This window comes from Poecilia reticulata, linkage group LG9 (assembly GCF_000633615.1).
Source record: "Poecilia reticulata strain Guanapo linkage group LG9, Guppy_female_1.0+MT, whole genome shotgun sequence".
Taxonomy (NCBI): domain Eukaryota; kingdom Metazoa; phylum Chordata; class Actinopteri; order Cyprinodontiformes; family Poeciliidae; genus Poecilia; species Poecilia reticulata.
The window spans coordinates 14,485,902-14,505,048 of NC_024339.1; the positions used below are offsets into that span (position 1 = coordinate 14,485,902).

General features: G+C 39.6%; 1 protein-coding gene across 3 annotated transcripts in view; it reads left to right on the top strand.

The window, feature by feature from the left end:
• The window catches only part of LOC103469992 (ADP-ribosylation factor-like protein 15), a 113,792-nt gene that overhangs the window by 34,917 nt on the left and 59,728 nt on the right, over positions 1–19,147 (top strand). For all 3 annotated transcript variants that reach the window (XM_008418092.2, XM_008418094.2, XM_008418093.2), the window contains exons 2-3: positions 9,072–9,216; positions 10,406–10,465. In XM_008418092.2, the coding sequence (XP_008416314.1) occupies positions 9,072–9,216; positions 10,406–10,465 (205 nt within the window). The remainder of the gene's footprint in view (positions 1–9,071; positions 9,217–10,405; positions 10,466–19,147) is intronic.

The following is a 19,147-nucleotide window of genomic DNA, read 5'->3' on the forward strand; positions in this document are numbered from 1 at the left end:
ACACACACACACACACACACACACACACACACACACACACACACACACACACACACACACACTTACCGTCCTTGTCTCAAATACTCCCATTATCTTACAGACTTCAAAAAATGCACCATCCGCTGCTCCAGCGTCTTTATCGCTGCGTCCTTCTTTTCTTAGACACGGCATGTTATTGCCAGCATCTGTCCCTTGTCTGTGGAGCTGAAACCTAAAGTTGTGTGTTTAGGACTGTGCGGTTGGTAAGGAAGCTCAGGGCATGAAGTCCTCTAGGATCCTTTTCTGAAAACATCTCAAACCCTGTGGAAGAGAATAGATAAAGACCCTCTTGGGGTGGCAAAACCACCCAAGCCCCCTGTATCTCCTCCACAATAGATTGTGTCAGGGTTTCCTGTTAATCCTCTGTGATGAAGGATGAGCGTTTCTCTTTTTCTGAGGGTGGGGGGGTGAAGACTTTGGGAGCAGGGTGCACAGAGGACTTGTGGACCAGCTACGTTGTTGTGGTTTGGCAGTGGCTCAAAGATGGGCAGTGTTGGAGAAGCACAAGGGGGAAGGAGAGGAATAGATTGGTGGTGGAGTGCAAGTAGAGGACAGACATAGTCCGATGTATGTGGATTAGAGCATAGCCCCACTTTCAAGTCGGCATTTTCGGGGTGGTAACCCGATCTCTGGGCTCTAGCACTTGTGAGCCCAGTGGGAAAGGCTTCCTGACAGATATCCCGTCCATTCTCAGCCCAAGTGTTTTTCCAAGGCTCCCTCTCTGCCTTTGATCTGGCCTCCTCATCAGCCACACAGGGTCACAAGCTACCATGTTGGCCGAGATAGGAGAGGGCTAACCCTGGGACCGCTTATAGAAACAGGAAGCTCCAACCTGTTGGTCGAATTATCCACAATATAAACATGTCTTGGTTTGACATTTAAAATGAGATGAAGATTTTAGATTGTCAGTCGCAACAACTTTTTTTATCCATACTAATGTGGTGATAATATATTTATTTGGTAGAAGTGGCAGTTGTCTTTTTTTTTTGTTTTAGTTCTCTTGTCTAAAATTGATTCCTGTTGTAATTTTCTTTTATTTTCTGCAAGACTTTGTATTCAGTGTATGAAGAAAGAAATAGTACAAAGAAAATTCAATAATATATCTTTTATTTCCACTCACTTTTTTTTAAGATAAAACATTGCTTCTTGCCTCTTCAGCTTAGTTGATGCAGTGTGTTTCGTCAAAAAGCTGGGGGCGCTCTAACTTCACTTTAGGGCAGTGTGTGTGCGTGTGCTTGTGTGTGTTCAAGCTTGTCTCCTTGTCCAGACACCTTAGCGTCAGGGCAAAAGTGTTGGAGCTCTGAAATGAGGGCCAGACAGACAGAAGTGGGATGAATGAATTGGTTTGCAGGGGATGATAAAGAAGGAGGGAGTGTGTGTGTGTTGGGGTGGGGGGAGAGATGCATCTTGCTTTAGAATGAAAAGATGATGTGCCTGCAAAGCAGTTTTAAAGCTGGGTTTTCCCTTTTTTTGCACACGTTATGCACCTTGGGTTAGATTCTGCCTGCTGCACCACACGGGTGTTGGAGTTGCTGCAGACGGGGATATAACCACATTCTAAAATTATTAATATAGCTGCTTTACGTATTTGTGCATTTGTGGAGACGATCTATTTTTGATGTTCTGGGTAATGAATGAATGCCACCTGTTTGGTGTCCCTAACGTGTTTTTTTTTTTTTTTTTTTTCATTTTGTTTTGTTTAGTTGAATCAAAGTAAATCTTGGATTTCATCACCTGCGGCTACGGTTGAAGGCACGTCGGAGTTTATCAATGCCAAATCCACTTTTTGTGTTATTTATTCTGCTGTCGGGATGTTAAGAAAACAGTCTGTGGTGCCTGCAGTAACAAGCACAATACCCTCTGTGTCATTTTTTTTTTCTCCACCCTCAGGGAAATTCTCCTTTCAGGCGGGCGATGATTGTAATAGTGGTTTATAAAAAAAACTGCATAGAGGATTTTAGAAAAAAACCTGCAGATCTGCTAATGACAATAAAATGTATGGCAGAGATCCAGTCTGGTTGAAAACATGGGAAGAGTCCCGAGTGTCTACCATGCCTCTCTCACCCCTTAACGAGAATGGCATGCATAGTCCCCCCCCCAACTCCCACCCCTCTTCACTCACTGTAACCATACTGTGTCCCACCATTCACTCCCCCTGCCCCGAACTGGCTTCAAAGCGGCAAATAACAACAACAACTGAAGGGGGTGGGAGGTTGTTGGGGGGTGACTGAGGATGAATGAATGTTGCCATCCATCCTCCCCCCTCTTTCCGTCTTGCTCTCTCTCTACCTCTTCTGCCCCCCCCTCTACGTTTTCCTTCATCCCTGATAGCCTACTTTCTTGTATGTCCTCCTCTGCCGCACACCCGTGTTATGACTGTGGATGGTGTGTATTACACACATAGCTGTTAGCGCTGCTCCTCCGCTGGGAGGCCCATATAAAGGACTGTCATTTGCAAAGGTCAAGAGTGAGCCCTGCACGCAAGTGTTGTCCCGACACTTGGTCTGGAAAAATAAAAACGGCCTGCTCGCCCATCAGTGTCCTGTGTCTGTCTGGCTGTAGTGGCCATGTGTACTCGGGCCGGTGTCTTAGATGTCCTCGTTTTTTTTGTTTTTTTTATGTCTTCGTCTCTTCTTTCCTCTGTTGTCAGGAAGGCACATCCAGCAAGGAAACATCTGTTTGCTTTTTGTTGTGTTCTCTGGGATTGCCTTTGGTTCTTATGAAGTTGTTTGGATTCGTTAGCTTCGTTTCCACAGTGAGAACTAAATGCAACCAATTTAAGCTATTCAACACATGTGACATCGTCCTTGAATGTGTGAAAGAAATTCCTAAGAAAGATTCAACTTTTTATCGATTGATGCACATCATGTTGTTTATTGGAAATGTTGTCATCTTTATTCAGAAAACTCTAGATCTATGGAACTGTTATGAGTAAAGCTTTGTTTTTATAGTCTGACCAACTGATTTTATTTTTCTTTCTAAAGTCTGTTGAAACATATTTGTGTAAACTTTTTTTATTTTAACATACTGTACGCAGCAAACACTGACAGAAAAAGTTAATTTTTGGGGAATAGGGTAGTAGTTTGTATTAAAACAATTAATAAAGAGACATCAAAGTGTATCCATATAAATGACTGGTTAATTGGTTAACTATGTGGATACGTTAGTCAGTCAACTCAGCCAGCTTACCAAATTACCAACCAGACAACTAACTAATCATTAATCCAACTAACTGACCAAGCACCACCCACCCAGACAGAAGGTCAGTTAAGGACTCAATCCAACCCTTATGGTTGGGTTAGATCTGCTGGTCATCACCCTGCCAACCTGTCAGCCAATCACCAAACCACATTAATATAAGAGTTCATGTAAGGAATAGCAGAAACACTTTGACTTACCTATAGCCTCTCAGAGCCAATCAAGCAAACCTAGTGTTTGTTGCATCACTTTTAAAACCATGCGATAACAAATTGTTTACCAACATTTCTGTTTCTCCTTCTCATTGTGCCTTATTATTGTTATTGTTCATATTCAAAGGTAATTTGCGATCACATATCTTCTGATGTGGCTTTTTAGTTTAATGCCAACTCCCACAACTCATGGTATAAAATCATACTCATCCAGAAAATATGGGTTGATATTTTGATTAGTTTGGATGAGGTTTGCCAAACATCTGTATAAACTTACTATTAGTGAATGATTCTAATTGTCTGAAGTGCTTTGTCTTTTTTAATAGGAGGTCTTCTGTGGTTTCCAGCAGTATTGGTAGATGTCGTGCTTCAACAGAGACAGGGAAAACATAGTCCACACAATCTGGGAGCTTGTTAGGAGTTCCTCAGTTTGGAACATGCTGTCATCAAGCCTCTGCCTATATTCCTGTCCTGTGGTGTCTCGACTCCAGCCACAGAGTATGAGAGTGAAACATGAACTAGACTGCTGCTCTGGTGATTGTGGTTTCCCTCTAACCCACATTTATTACCTCTAAAAATACAGAGCGGTTTTCTCTAAAAGAGCCTGTCCAACTGCAGCCAATGAATTTTCACAATGATGGATGGCAATTAATTGACTTCATGTGAACCTTGTTTCTAAAGTTCTTAAGTTGATTTACTTTGGAAATATTTGTGGAATAATGTACGTTAGCCGCTTTTGTATTGACAGACTTGAGTTCCCAAGACTCCGCCATGATTGAAAGACATCAGTGGCGGTAGCCAAGAGACATGTAACGACAGCGCTCATGCCATCTGTGTCTTTCTTTTTTAGGTAGTAGGTTCTCCTTTGTTGAAGCATTGCCATGTCTTAATAAAATCAGCGTCTACTTGATATCTGGTTCGTTGCCAGCAAGCTCAGTTATATCACCCATTAAATGTCTTGGAACCCAAGAGCTCATTTTTCTTTTGTCAGCCATGCATCAGTTTCATTCAGAATATAAGGGAGTAGAAAACACTTTGCTTTTGGCCTTAAACAATATGATTCTCATTTTCATTTAGTCCAGCGAATAAGCTTCCACAACAGTGAGGTAATGTCTCAGGAGGTCTTTCAGGGAAGTACGGGTGAAACAAATCCACAAGAGGCAGCTAATCAATAATGTCTAGGGATGGCAGACTTTTTATATGTGGAGTTGTTTTAGCTGCATGGTTGTCCCTTCTTTATTGCACTCTCTTGCTCTTACAAGGGTTTGATAATAGCTTCAGTAAAGGCACTTGATTTTCAGTTATGCTAAATCATTTACTTTTGGCAATGCATATTTAATTTCTTTTGATTTCACATAATAGAATAACAAAATATTGCACACGTTGTTAAATGAAAGGAAATTATATGTTTTTTTCCACATTTAATATATTTTTGATTAAAAAAAATAAAAGTATGAGAACTGTGGCTTCCCCTTTTAATCAGTTTTGACTTTTGAAGCAAATTCAACTACATATTTAGACACAGAAATGTTTTATTCCTTGCCAAATGCTTCATATTCAATTAATTTGATTATGAACATGATATTTTAAGTCCTTCATCAGATTCTCAATAATGTTTAGGCTCATGAAACAAAAAAAAACTTCAGTTTAAATGTTTCTATTTTAGCTCTGGCCAACACTTTTGGGTTGTTCTGCGGAGATGTTAAACCTCTATTTCAAGTGTTTTTCAGTCTCTAACATTTTTTTTCTTTTAGCACTACCTTGTATTTAGCTCTATCTGTTTTCCCATCAACTCTGACCAGGTTCTCTGGAGCTGCTAAGAAAAGCATTGCCACAGCAGGAGGCTTACACCACATTTAATGGTGGGGATTGTTTCTTCAAGCTTTACGGGTAGGGTAATATTTCCGTTCCACTTAGTGTGTTTTCAACGTAGGCTATTTTTGGTCCCATCTGAGCGGAGCACCTTCTTCCACCCATTTTGCCGTTTCCCCTACATGGCTTGTTGGCAAACTGCAAAGAGGACATTTTATTTGTCCCAAAATGAGAGGTATGAGCTGGGGATCTCTGCACCTCCTCTATTGTTAAAATGGATCTCTTGACTGCTTCTCTGATAAAGCCTCTCCTTACCTAGCATATCAGCTTGGTGGACTGCCATGTCTCGGCAGGTTTGCAATAGTGGTATTCTCTTTTAATTTTGATGTGGATGATTTAAGAATACTCCACGAGATGTTCAAAGCTTCTGAAAGTTTTTTTGACTGAATTAAAATCTATTGGTGGTTGTGAAAGGACAAAAAAAAAAAATCTGAAAGCTTCAGGGGTTTGTGTACTTTTTCAAGGCAGTGTACACGTTGCATATAATCTCAGCTGTTTGTCTGGATGACTTGGAGATTTATGGGGGTAGTTACGGGGCAGACTGATTTGAGCGCTCTGTCTCGGTGACACAGCACACTGCCTCTCAAATCATCAACTGTGGGGGTGACGGGGCAGGGGCAAGCCTTGAGGTAAGCAAAAGCCTTTCGACATATTTATTTTTCCCCTTTGAGGCTTTTGAGCAGCTCTCCTCGTCAATCTTGTGCTGTCAAAGAAGGCCAGAGGTGGGAGCTGCCATCTCTTTCTCTCACAGGGGCCACTGTGTTCATGAGGACCCCAGGGTCAGGCCCTGGAAGCTCCTTTAGTTACTGTTGTGAAATCCTCTCTGTTTCCTCCCACGCAGCCAGTAAGGCCGCAACCTTCTTTGTTGCCTTTGTTGTGATTTACACTCGAAGGAGGGTGGATAAATAAGTCGTATAGCTTACTATACGCCTACCACCCTTTTCCACATTAATGTCAACTTTTGGCTCACAGAATTGACATCAGAGAAGTTGATTTAATCTTCCACAGAAGCCTGTAACATGTAGCTGCAAGGAAAGGGGGTGACACTAAGAGGTGAGCAACCAACAGAGTAGAAGGACCTAATTAAACCAAGTTTGTACATGTGCTCGCCCATCTGACATGCGTGTGTTTCTGATCTTACCCGTTTTCTGGAACAGGAGAATGTTTCCTGTTTAAGCAGACGCGTGGGTTCACGGAGGAGTCGGGGGGTCGGGTTCCTCCGCCGACGTCTGGTTCTGCTGAAGCAGATTCCCCACATCCCCATCAAACAGCAGCCCTGAAAACTGACCCTGGTGGGTGCTGATATTTTGGGGGGTATGATGAAGAACCGAGGGTTGGAACACGGTTGCTGTTGATCTGTTGCCGCCTTCTGCATGCCACATTTATCTGAAATCGAGATTGTGCATTTTCCAAAATATCATACTGATCAAACACAGTAAAGATGTGCATGCTAAGTTGTTTATTTTTTATTTTTTGATATTTGCCTAATTTCTAGTCACTACTGGTCATAAACAGGAGCCCCTATGTGGCCCTGGAGACGGATGGACAGATGTTAGCAAATTTATGGTAGAATTATCCTTAATAAATAGAGCTACACAAGTACCATCACATCAGCTTTTACGTGCACAGAAGTTCACGTGCCCTTATGGGTTTTTCTTCTTGTTACAGTCTTTGGTAGAACAGGGTCATCTGCTGACATGAGCAGTAAAAAACCCGTGTTGATGTTCCACCTGAAATGTGATATACAAGATGGATGGGGTGCTGTGTGTGTGTGTGCTCTGCCTTGTCCAGACCGGTTCCTGTCTTGCTAATAAAAGAGATCTCTCTTTAGTTTTGGATACTGATCTCTTCACACACAAGTTTAAGGATCTCATTCACGGTTCTCACTGCGTTTGCTCCCTAATGTCTCACAGCAGGGGACTCTGTCCCAGGCCGTGATTCATGGAGTGACAGGGTCTGCCCTCAGTGACCGTAATGGTCCAGTCAGACAGGGTGCAGCATGCAGATGAAAACGTCTTGGGTCACCACTTAGCTACATCTGTCTTAATGGTTGGTTTGTTCTTGTGTATATATCACCAGGTTATAATAATTTGTACAAATTAAGTACATATTTTTCATTATGACTTTTACTGAACTTTTAATTTAACTGCCCTTGACAAAATTTTCAAGTTTATAACACATTTCAGCAACAAGGCAGTTCAAAGTGCTTTACACCATAGAAACATAATAACCAATTATGACACAAGTCATAAACAGACAAAAAATAAATGGAATTTTGTAAAATTCTATTATCTAGCAAATATACACTAAATATTTTGATTAATGCCCCGGTTATTATTAATCAAAACCAGGTGAGTTTTAAGATTTTATTTAAATGAACTCAGTGTTTTGGCTGTTTTTCAGTTTTCTGGAAGTTTTGATCCAGATTTGAGGAGCATAAAAACTGGATTCTGTTTTTCTGTTTTTGGTTCTGACTCTGGAGAGGTAGAATAGACTTGAACCAAAATACTTGAGTGGTCTTCAAGGTTGATGTAACGACAACAGCCCTATAATGTATTTTTGTGCTAATCCATTTGGAGATTTATAAAATAATACAAATATTTTCTCCCAAGTCTATTCTCTGAGCTGCAGGGAGTTCAGAGAAGGACTTTATAATTGGGGTGATGTGCTATATCTTCCTAGTTTTAGTGAGATTGTGGATCAGCTGCGGCTGTCTGATTCATTTTTTGAGGAAAACTTGTGAATAAACATAAGAACGAGTTTCTCTAGATCTTTTTGGGACATTAGTCCTCTAACCCTAGAAATGTACTTCAGGTGATACGACGACTTTGCAGTTGTCTTTAAACATCTCTGAAGGTTCATGTCTGAGTTCATCATTGCACCCAGATTTCTGATCAGTAGCTTTGAGTTATAATTACTGATGCTGTGCACTGACTCGTGATTGTTCCTCTTTTATGATTAGGGTAGTTATACTAACTGAAGCTTAGTGTTGGTAGTTACTTATTGCATAAATAACCACATACAGCTTAAGCAAATACACAAATATACACAACAGCTCTCTGAAGCCCCTCACTTTGAAACCCTTTTTATTTGTACAGTTGCTATTATGCACAAATAAAGACCTGTCCAACTTCTTCTGCATTACAACTCATTCTAAAATTATCTAAAATATGACAACTTATAAATCTAGTTTTTGATTAAGGTTAAATTAAGGGGCCAGAGTTATGTGTCAGTCTTAGTTTTGTTGGGGAAGGGATCTGAAAAAGGCCTGGGAGTGGAGGGGGCCAGAGATACAACAGTTAGCAACCAGAGAAACAAAACATACCAGAACCTGTTCCTGATTCACTGTCAGCTGCTCCTCATTGTACTGGAAGTTCTTCAAATATCCCCCCTTTCATTTCTCTTTTGAAGAACTTTCTGATTAAGCAGAAATCAGTGCTACTCATTTTTCCAGTCATTGATGCTTATTAGTTCTTCATCATAGTTAATTCATTAATAACTTACAATTAACTCATGTCAGAATTGGTACTATTGGTAGATTATGAAACCTCCCAAAAGGGAGCTACGACTTGATAGCTATGTTTTTTGTAGCCAGAAAAGTATCGCACAAATCACCCAGCACCAAAAAGTACGAAATGGTAAAGAGGTGAGACTGACAGTATTTATTCCTCTCATTAAGACCAGCACCTCCCTATCTCCTCAGTGTGTACGGAATGCTTCACATTCTTTGATTTCTGTACTTTATTTCAGTGTTTTCGGGCACTGTGCTGTAAAGGACCCCCACCACCTAGACCAGAATATGATGTGGTGTGCATCGGCCTGACAGGAGCTGGGAAGACCAGCCTGCTCTCGCGGCTCTGCGGTGAGAGCACTGACAACATCGTTCCTACAACAGGTATGTGCTAAGTGCACATCACAGTGCACCGATGGAATATAAAGATTGTCTTGTTTGGGTGGGGAGATGCTTGTAGGAAATGTATTTCCCTTTTAACAGACGAGGGAGCTTTCCACAAAGGGAAAGAACGTTCCCAGTGTTTGTTCCAGGAGAGTATGCTAGGATGTCACCAGCCCAAGTTTTGTTTCTTTCTTCCAGTCACCTTGGAGGCTGGTGTTGTATGTGCATCTAGGAGGACAGGAGGATCTTGTCTTGGTACACATAATTTTCCTGGTAGTGAACGTCGCTTTCCTTATATGCATTGCAGTCCCTTAGGAACAACGACGTTCCCTCCCACCTCCCTGTGTCTTTGACAGCAGCCACGTTGAGCTGTTGCAGAAGTCCCATCTTAAATTTAGTCTGTCCCATTGAAGTTAAACATAAAGCAGCTCCCAAATGTGCAGCTTATAACCATAAGTCTCTGCTTTTCTGGGGGTTTGAACCTTTGTGCCTCCTGCTTGGTACCCCGCACCAGATCAAGTATGGTAATTATCTACCTTAGCGAAGAGACATTTCAGTGAACGTTTCTCAAAGAAGAGTTAGCTGTCGTTGCCTCCTGCATCTGCCAACGTTTACAAGAGCAGAAACATGAAGACAGAAATCTCCTGTGGCTTTGCTCACTTTTCACTCAAATATTTCTCTCTGTTGCAATTTGCTCTGAAATGAAACTTGGCAATAAATTTAGCTTTGTAGAAAATCATAGTCTTCGATTTCCTGCATCTCTGCCTCCATGTGTTTGAGTTGTTTTGAAAAGTCAAGTTAAATCTATTTCTTGTCTAAGTTTCTTCACTGGGCTCTTCTGTTTCCCATTCACACCCACAAAGAAGGACCACATAACTCAGAGAAATGCTTTAGATATTAACTCTGTTCTTCAATAAACCCAACATAATGCTTTTCTGCTTGGCGTTTCATCTCTCTTTCTTCTCTGGACCACCAAAAATGGGGTTCTTGTTTATGACTCAGATATGTTTTTTTTTTGTTTTTTTTGTCTGAGTGTAGATTTTAGAAAAATCTACACTCAGCCTTCTCAGCCAATTTGATTATGTAGTGAGTTTCTATTATTAGTATTATTTATTTGTAAATAATGTAGCAAAATTTTTATGTAGAAAATCTTAAACGACCTTTTCTGTTACATGTTTCCTGTTTCCAGGTTTCAGCATCAAGGCAGTGCCATTTCCAAATGCCATCTTAAATGTAAAAGAACTTGGAGGTAAGGAACACATTCTCCTTAAGAGCCTTTAAAGTAAGGATGTACGATAATTATCAACCCAATATCAAGAAATTATGACATCATTCCTACCTGTTCAATATCATAACGAATAGCAATGATGACATGTTCGGTGGTGTGGGTGATTTTGTATTTTTTTAAATGAAGGGCTCCCACTCCTCTAGATTTCCTCTGAAATCTGCTCGGAGTTTAAGTAGCGTCAATATAATTGCAGAAAATACATTTCTGACTGGAAATAAATCATTTTAAAAGACCCTCATGTCAGAAAACAACTTGGTCATAAGTTTTTAAAAACATAACAAGTACCCCGCGGTGTTACACACAAACAACATAAATATAAACATTAAAAGGTCAGAATGACTCCCAAACTGGGAATTCCCAGCAGCATGTGAATGCAGTCCAGCTTGCCAGTAAACAGAAAACATAAAGGCTGTATAGTTTAAGGTTTTGGAGGAAGACAATATGCTGGCTTTGTGTATCAAATGCAGAAAGAAAGTTCCATGAGGAGAAAAACAGCACACCACTTAACGCATCATATTTCATCAGTCACTTTAAACACAACCATCGCTTTGACAGAGTATTCAAAGCGTTTGAGAAGGCTTGCAATGCTAAAGACGGTAGCATTAAGCCAGTCTTCTAGAATCCATCAGGACTCAAATCCATTGGCAAAAACGTTTGATGAAACAAGGAAATTTGCACAGGAGGACACAAGCGATTGAGGATCTCATAATGCTTATCTAGCCTGTGGTCAGGACGACAGCCTCTCTTGCTTCGTCAGTACTGCAGTCAGTCTGGCACTCACACCATATCTTCACCAATAGTCAGAGTAGAGGAGACCCATTCGACTCTGTTCACATTGCAAATAAATTGCACATTTTTAACTCTTAAGGAAAGCTATCGATTAATGGTTGCCAGTCACCGTGGCAGCCCTTGCTACTCTAACTGAGGGGGGGGGCTGTGCTTTTATTGTGCAACTTCTATGATGAAGTTGTACCAAGCTGTAATGCTCCAACCAATACGAAAATTCAACCAATACGAAAAGCACTGTTGGACAGAAGGAGGCTAGTAGTGAGACGGTTTTAAGCAAACATATTGCCAAACTAAAAGAATTGCATAAGAATGTCATAATTCAGATTTTCTTTTTCTAAAAAAGTTAAAATAAATAAATTAATTAATTAATTGTGACCACTAATGCACATGCAAGCTTGTCTGTAGCTTTGGTAGAAATTGAAGACCCACCTTCTGAACAGGCATGTGTGCACATGCATCCCACCTTGTTAGGGTTTTCTGAAGTGGTTGTACAATCTGCACGCTGTTATTCCTGGAAATGTACAGCTTTCACAGAAACTGTTTAACAAGCGGAGATGCAGGTTCAAATACACGACCAAAACAAATGCAGTTTTTCAAGGAAGCCTGAAGAAAGTTCGGTCTCTCTGAAAAGCACCACAGCTGGAAGATAAATTAGATTAGTTAGTTTGGTTCAGAGTTTTAAAAAAAATAGTGTTTTTTTCACTGTATGACAGGTGCAGTGGATATTTATATAAGACTCAACTTGAACTAGCCTCCTGAATAGAAAGGGTGAAACTCAGACTCGCATATACACAAAGAGGCACTGCAGGGACCACCAACAAGGATGCTACCAAATTTGGACAGAGCACATTAGGCGGTTTTCAAAAGGAGTTTTACTGGATTGAGTTGAGCCTAGTCTGGTGGTGGTAACATTATTGTGGTTGGCAAAACACTCATTCCACGGATGACAGTTCTGATTTAGAGATGATGGTATAGGCTGCCACCACAGCAAAGAAAGATGAAATCGGTTCTCTTTTTCTGTTTGCCAGCCCCCTGCTGAATATCCACGGTTCTGCTCCTCCTCATGTAAATAACACAGAGCACAAAAATTTCGGGGATTTATGGTGCTGTGTGTGCATTGGAGAGAGTAGAAGCAAGCACATGATGCACATGAGTATGACAGCTTAACTGGCTACTGTTTATTTGGAGCTGACTGCTGGGTTTAGTTTCAGTGTGAAGATAAATGTTGACATCTTTTGCACACACTTCTTTTTCCGTTTGTACGTGACGTAAATGTGAAGTGGAGAGTGTTGGCGCTGTTGCATAACGTTCAAAAAGTTTTCACAATGAACTCCTCAGGCTGTTTTCTGACTAAACGGACGTGTTTTTGTACATTTTGATGCTCAACTCTCGGTGTACTACAATGTTCTTGTAAAGCAAGCGAGATGGCAGGTTAATTTTATGCTGTTTTGCATTTCAGCAAGTATAGGAACAAGAAGTTCATACTGAAGTATTCCTCAATGTGTTTTTTTTTTTTTTCCTGACCCACTTTGAGAAAAGAAGGGTGGAAGGGTTTCCGAGGTACGGAAAAACAGAGTTTTAAAAGCAGTGTTTTTTATTTTTTTTTATTTTGTCACACCTATTCTACATATGTTTTTGTTTTAGATAGAATAAAATAGTGGACACAATCTAAAAGCACTACAAGTTAATGGCTGGCATTGCACCCGTGATCCGTGACATAAAGTCTCTAACCGGGCTCTACATCTGTTTTGATTTGTCTTGGAGTTTTTAGACTCTTCATAGCTTCTATGATGGCAAATCCAATCTAATCCGATGTTTGAAAGACTATTGAAATACTCTGTTTAAGATCTTTGATCCACATTAGCTTTGCAAAGAACCATTTGTTTACATATACGTGGGAACCCAGATATGGTGTGCCAGCGTGCATGTTTTAAAGTGAGAACGTATTGAAAGCATCATAACAGAAATGTGTATTTTGCTCTAATATAGTTACCCATTTATACCCATAGGTAACGGTCCAACAATAAGAAACGGATATAAATTGCTTACTAAATCAAAATGAATTTATTATACCATAAAAAATTTCACAATGTGAATATTTTACACAACTTCAACATAAAAGCTTAACATTCTTTCTTCACATCTTCACTTAAGATGGATTTAAAATATATTTGTCATAAGAATCAAACAATATTTTGAGAAATCAATCTCAATTAAGAGTTTGTGGGTCAAATATAAACGTGTACATCGCAGAAGAAGAGCAGCTAGGGAGGCATGGACGTATTAACATTTCATAGTGTTGACGCTCCTGAAACTAACAGGTCCAAAAGAAATGGCTGCCATGGAGGTCAGAAATCTTTGATCAGAGCAGCTATACTCCTTATTAACTGCTCTAACTGGACACATGTACATATGCTAAAATATTAAGCAGAAATTATTTGGTTATTTGTTTATTATTATATTTTACATAGATTATAATGGTAGTACTGGTGATTTTAAAATACCAGGGCTAAATAAATGTACGTAATTGAAAGGTGGAAGTCTTTATTTTTCTCAGTGTAAGGTTGTGTGCTTATGTATTTTAATGCTATATGCATTCTGTGAACATTTGTACTCGTAGAAGACATTTGGATTTTTCAAAAATGTTGATCTTGATCTAAGAAAATTTTTTGAACAATGTACAGCTGCCATGTATCTTTCATTGTGTTTATTTCATGAAAATTTAATTTGATTGTTTCATTAGCTTCACGCTGAGAATTTGAATCTGCTGATCTTTTGTCCCACAAGCATTTGTTACTCTGCTGGTGTCAGGTATAAGGATTAGGTGGGAAGGGCACCTCTGGTGTGAGTGTGTGTGTGTGTGTGTGTGTGGGGATAGTGATATGACGTCAAGTCTAGACGGGCAATTTCACAGTGTGCATTCATGTCACGCAGTGACAGCTGATAACGTGGTCCTAATAATCACAACTCACTGCTGTTGTTCTTTAGTGCTGTGGCTGTGGTTGGGAGTTGCGCTCTGGGATTTAAGGAGGATTGATTTGTTTAAATAAACCCCACAATATTTGCACCTGGTTGTTTAAGAAAACATTTGTAGGTAGAACAAAATAGCTTTGCCATGTCATTTTAAGCCTGTTATTTGATTTTATTTTTGGATGAACACATGCATGTCTGATGTCAGTGAAGAATGCATTCAGGGCTGGTGAAGCATACGGAGTCGGAATATGTTAAGACTTAACTTGCCACTGCAAATCTAACCACAAAGAACACAGGAAGAGACGAGGAGGATGCAGTGAGATGACAGACGATCCATCAGCTCCCTGTAACTAACAGCAGGCGATGAAAGTATGCAGGCCCGTCTTTAAACAAAACCAGTGCAAGGTAGTCATCACAGATCAAATGTGACTCTTTAACACTATCATGTATCCTGACAGTGTGGGCTCGTATGCCTAGCAGGGAAGCTATTCAAACTGTAAAGTAATTTGTAAATTGCCACATTGGTTTAAAGCCGATGACTAAAGTTGCTGTTCTGAATTTCACAGTTCTGAGGATTTGAACGAAACTGATCTCAGTTTCAGGGCCTCTCTCAAGGATTTCGTCGTCTTTGATGTAGTTCACCCTGTTGATGCTGACCGAATGATGCGAGACAGATACTACTATTATTACTACTAGTATCTTGGGAGGGATTTGTCAAACCGGCTCTCGGTGGTCAGATTTCTGAAACATCCCGAAACGGTGATGTTTCAGGTTTTGATGTTGCGTCTGCAAGGTTTAAAGTTCAAATCACGGGAAACGTGTAAACGTGCTTTTAATTTTCTGTCCACACTGGCTTAACAGGAAAAGTGTTAAATGGAGCTGTGTAGCATGTTTTATAAATATCAATAATGTGGTGAAGTATCATTACACTTTCAGCCGGTCACATTTCCTAACTACGAACAGCTGTAGTAGTCATGGTTACACGTGATGAAAATGGCTCAACTTTGCAGAGTTGGGGTTTGAATGACGAGCAGTGAATAAACAGCCAAATTGTTTGCATAAACAGTTGTTGGCAGTTATGTGCATGGATGAGAAGGACTGAGGTATGATCTGAGCTAAGCTCCGCTCAGGAAACGTTTACTCTAAATCAACTTGACGTCTGAATCTACAGCTGAGGTGGTTTCTCTTCACTTTACAAGCAAACTTTGCTTTATTCCAAATTCTCACTAAAAGTTACCAGCTTTTCATCCATTTTTCATGTTCTGTGGGAAGCAAATCTGGTTTTCATTAAAGTGCCTGCAGTGTTTTTTTTTCTTTTTTTTAGCATTTTTAGCTTTTGACGTTATAAACATAAAGGCATTTGCAGCATACTTGTTAAAGTAGAAACGGCCAAAAACTAGCACTTGGAGGCAGAGTATTGACTTAGTAAATCTCATTTTGAATCTAAAAAACAGCTGCCAGCATTCCAGCTTGTTATGACTTTCAGAGTTAAGCAAAGTTTTAAAAAGTTATGCTTTCAGAATCTTCAAATGGTTCCCAACTGCTTAAAGTCCTTTTTTCATTATATTCTAGAAAATGTTAGATTAACCAGCACACGGCCCTACCCCTCACAACATGTCAGCACACCGCTGGTCAGCTGACTGAAAAATATGACAACTGCATTTTTTTCCCTCTCTTACAATTAGACTCTGTAGTGCTCTTTGTTTTATTCTGTGCTGTGAGATCTTCTCAGGTGTGAAAAACAGGGGAAGGGCAGTGTTGCTCGACACTAAATACAGCAATTCTAAACTTGGCTCTTTTGAGTAACATGTCAGTGAAACCAAATCTTAAACAAAAAGGAAAAATGTTATGAAAAAAGCTTTGTTTTTGAACCATTACCTTTTCCAACCTTGATACCACTAAGCAGCAACCCGTGCTTGCTGGCAACAAATGTTTCAACCACAGGAGTGACAGCATGAAGGGAGCCAGCTGGAAACCAAATGGTGTCTTGTTTTTTTTTTTTTTTTTTTGTTGTTGTTTTTTATAATAGACTTTTATTTATTTAAACTACTCAGACAGTCCATTTTTTGTGATTCCACATTTGTGAAATTTTGCGAAAATCAACCCACATTTTCTCGCACTAATCCATACTTGTGGCTTTATTGCAATTTTTTTTTTCACAAAAATTGTCAAAAACATTGGATTTAAGTGACTCCTAATGCTCACCTGAAGGTGATGGGTATTTATTTCTTTTACTCAGAAGTCACGTATTTTTCAATCAAAAAAAATAAAAGAAGAAGTCCCATCTTGGTAACATTTCTAACCTGAACTCAAGGTATCTCGCTATCCGGGATCTGACTGCACGTTGAAGAGTTATGGACAGGAACATTTGTGCAATAGGAGTCCATACTACAGAATTTCCTCCAGGGAAGTAGGGGTGAATGTTATTACCATTTCGTAAACTGACGGGCAAAAATAGGTTATCATGGGTTTTTTATTTAATTTTTTTAACCGGTCAGTCAAAATGACAGATAATGAAAAAGCCTAGCCCAACCTCTGCTTCTTTCATGCTTCTGCTTCAGCCGTACTTCAGCTGCCACCAGTTATACTCCATGATCAATACGGCTATAAACAAAAAAGTTACATTTACCGTCATGCAAAAGCAAAAGCACAAGCAAAACAGTAATAACCTTTAGTTCTCCACTGCAGTGAGGGAGAATTATTTTGCACACCTTGCAATAACTTACAGGACCAACAAAGGAAGACTACAATTGACTTTTTCTTATACAGATTTTGAATTCCTTGCAAATATTTCTAATTTAGCACCAGAAAAAACCCCCTTGCCCCTCCACCAAAAAATCACAAAAATCTGAAATGAAATGGAAAGTTTTTCATTTTTAAGACAAAGTTCAGTGGGTTGAATATTTCAGTAAGACAGCAGAAGAAGCAACACTACAAGATGATTGTTGACAAAAGCAAGCGCGCCTTAACTTTTAGTTAAGACTAAGTAAGATGAAACATGTGTTGTGGCTCAATTATATAACTGCAAGGAGGGGGGTGCCTTTTAGCCAAAAACCGTTGGTGAATCTCATTATCTCACTATGGATTTAATCCATATGTGCATTCTAAAAGATTTACAAACAATGATGTGTCAGCTATTTTTTTAAATACGAACTATATTATTAAACGTGGTTAGTTAACATAGGTTTTTTAAATATTATGCTAGTATTTAAAAAAATAGCTGACACATTATTGTAGTCTTAACTAAAGGTTAAGGTGCCCTTGCTTTTGCCAACAATCATCTTGTACTGTTGCCCCTTGCGCCCACATTTTAACCCAGGAGCTTAATATATCAAGTCAAGACAAGTGCAAAGGCTGTTGAAAACCACTCTTTGAAACACTCGCCTACCTGACGGCTTCACCTCATGGTGTGCGGTTCTTTTAGTGGCCAGATGATTGCAATAGAGTTCATGTTTTTCCTATTTGTTAATGTAATTCTTCCAACGTAGTTCATGTCTCAGTTAATTTATCACTGGAGAGCCGCTCATTATTTAATTTGTGCGTCATGGGTCGAACGAGATGATGAGTTTTTCATTTCATGGTTCGCTTCTTCTTCGAACAGTCAATAAGAAGCATGCCGTTCTCACTTCTCCGGTGGCATTTTTGGCTTTTTCTCCCACTTAAAATAAAAACCTCTACTTTAAATGCATTTTCAAGCAGTAAACAGATTCCTATTACTGAAAGAAATTGTCCAAAAGATGAAAGGTCTTACTCATAACGTGCCTGTTTGATTAAAAGGATGCTGTGGCATGACATCATCCTCAGAAATCCTCTCTGTCAGACCAATAGGTGGCAGAAGCTGCCAACAAGATCCAGAAGCATGACAGACATTCCACCATTTCCAGGCAAAGACGAAACTTCCTAGACAATCTCTCAAGTGCCACTTTGTCTGATAGCTTTTCACTCCAGTGAGAGGTGTGAGTGGATTGACTGGGGGAGGAAACGGGGAAGGGAGGGGCGAGCATGAAGGGAAGGGAGGTAAATGTCAGTGAGAGGACTGTGTGATGTTTAAACATTTGACAGCCTCACAGCTCGTCATTTCTTGGCAGTTAGAATACTATGAGCAACTAAAACACAAAACAACAGTTCGCAAGATTACAAAGGAAGTAACCTCAGTGAACGGAGGAGGATCGTTTTGTCCAAATATGGTGCATTCCTCTGATAAGGATCACACTTGCGTGTGCAGTGTGACGGGACAATTTCTGAGACTACGCATCAAGCTTTAAGATCCAGTCAACACAAGAAAAAAAAAAAGAAAGTATTTTCTTGTGAAAAAAGCATTGGTCTTGGCAGAAAACAATCAGGCAGCTAAACTAGTTAGCAAAAACTCTCCTGTGTCTGTTTTAGATTTTCGCAAGTCTTCTCATTTTGCTTTGAAAGTTGATAGAAATGTGCTGAAGATCAGCAGCTGGCTTTGGTTACTCACAACAGTTTTGAGGGGAAAGCTCTTCCAGTGCTCAGAGGATGAGTGCCACTGAGGATATGAACGTGCAAGACATGGTTCCTATTAGTGTAACTTGGATCTGAAAAGGTAATGGCTATCAGCACTCAGTCATTGCTGTTTTTTCAATTTGATTTTTAAGTAAAATTACATATTTTTTATATATATATATATATATATATATATATATTGCAGCAAATTATCACATTGGCATACAGAACTTTGTTAAAAGCAGTAGCTCAGTGTTCATTTCTAGCAGTAGAGACTATAAAAAAAGCATTTGTTATATCAGACTGTAATGGTAAGCATAACTGTGTCCATTTCTTAACTGAAATAACTGACAGACAATGTAAGAAAAGCGTTTCATAGATTTTCAAATTCTCCGGCAGACGAAGCAGAGC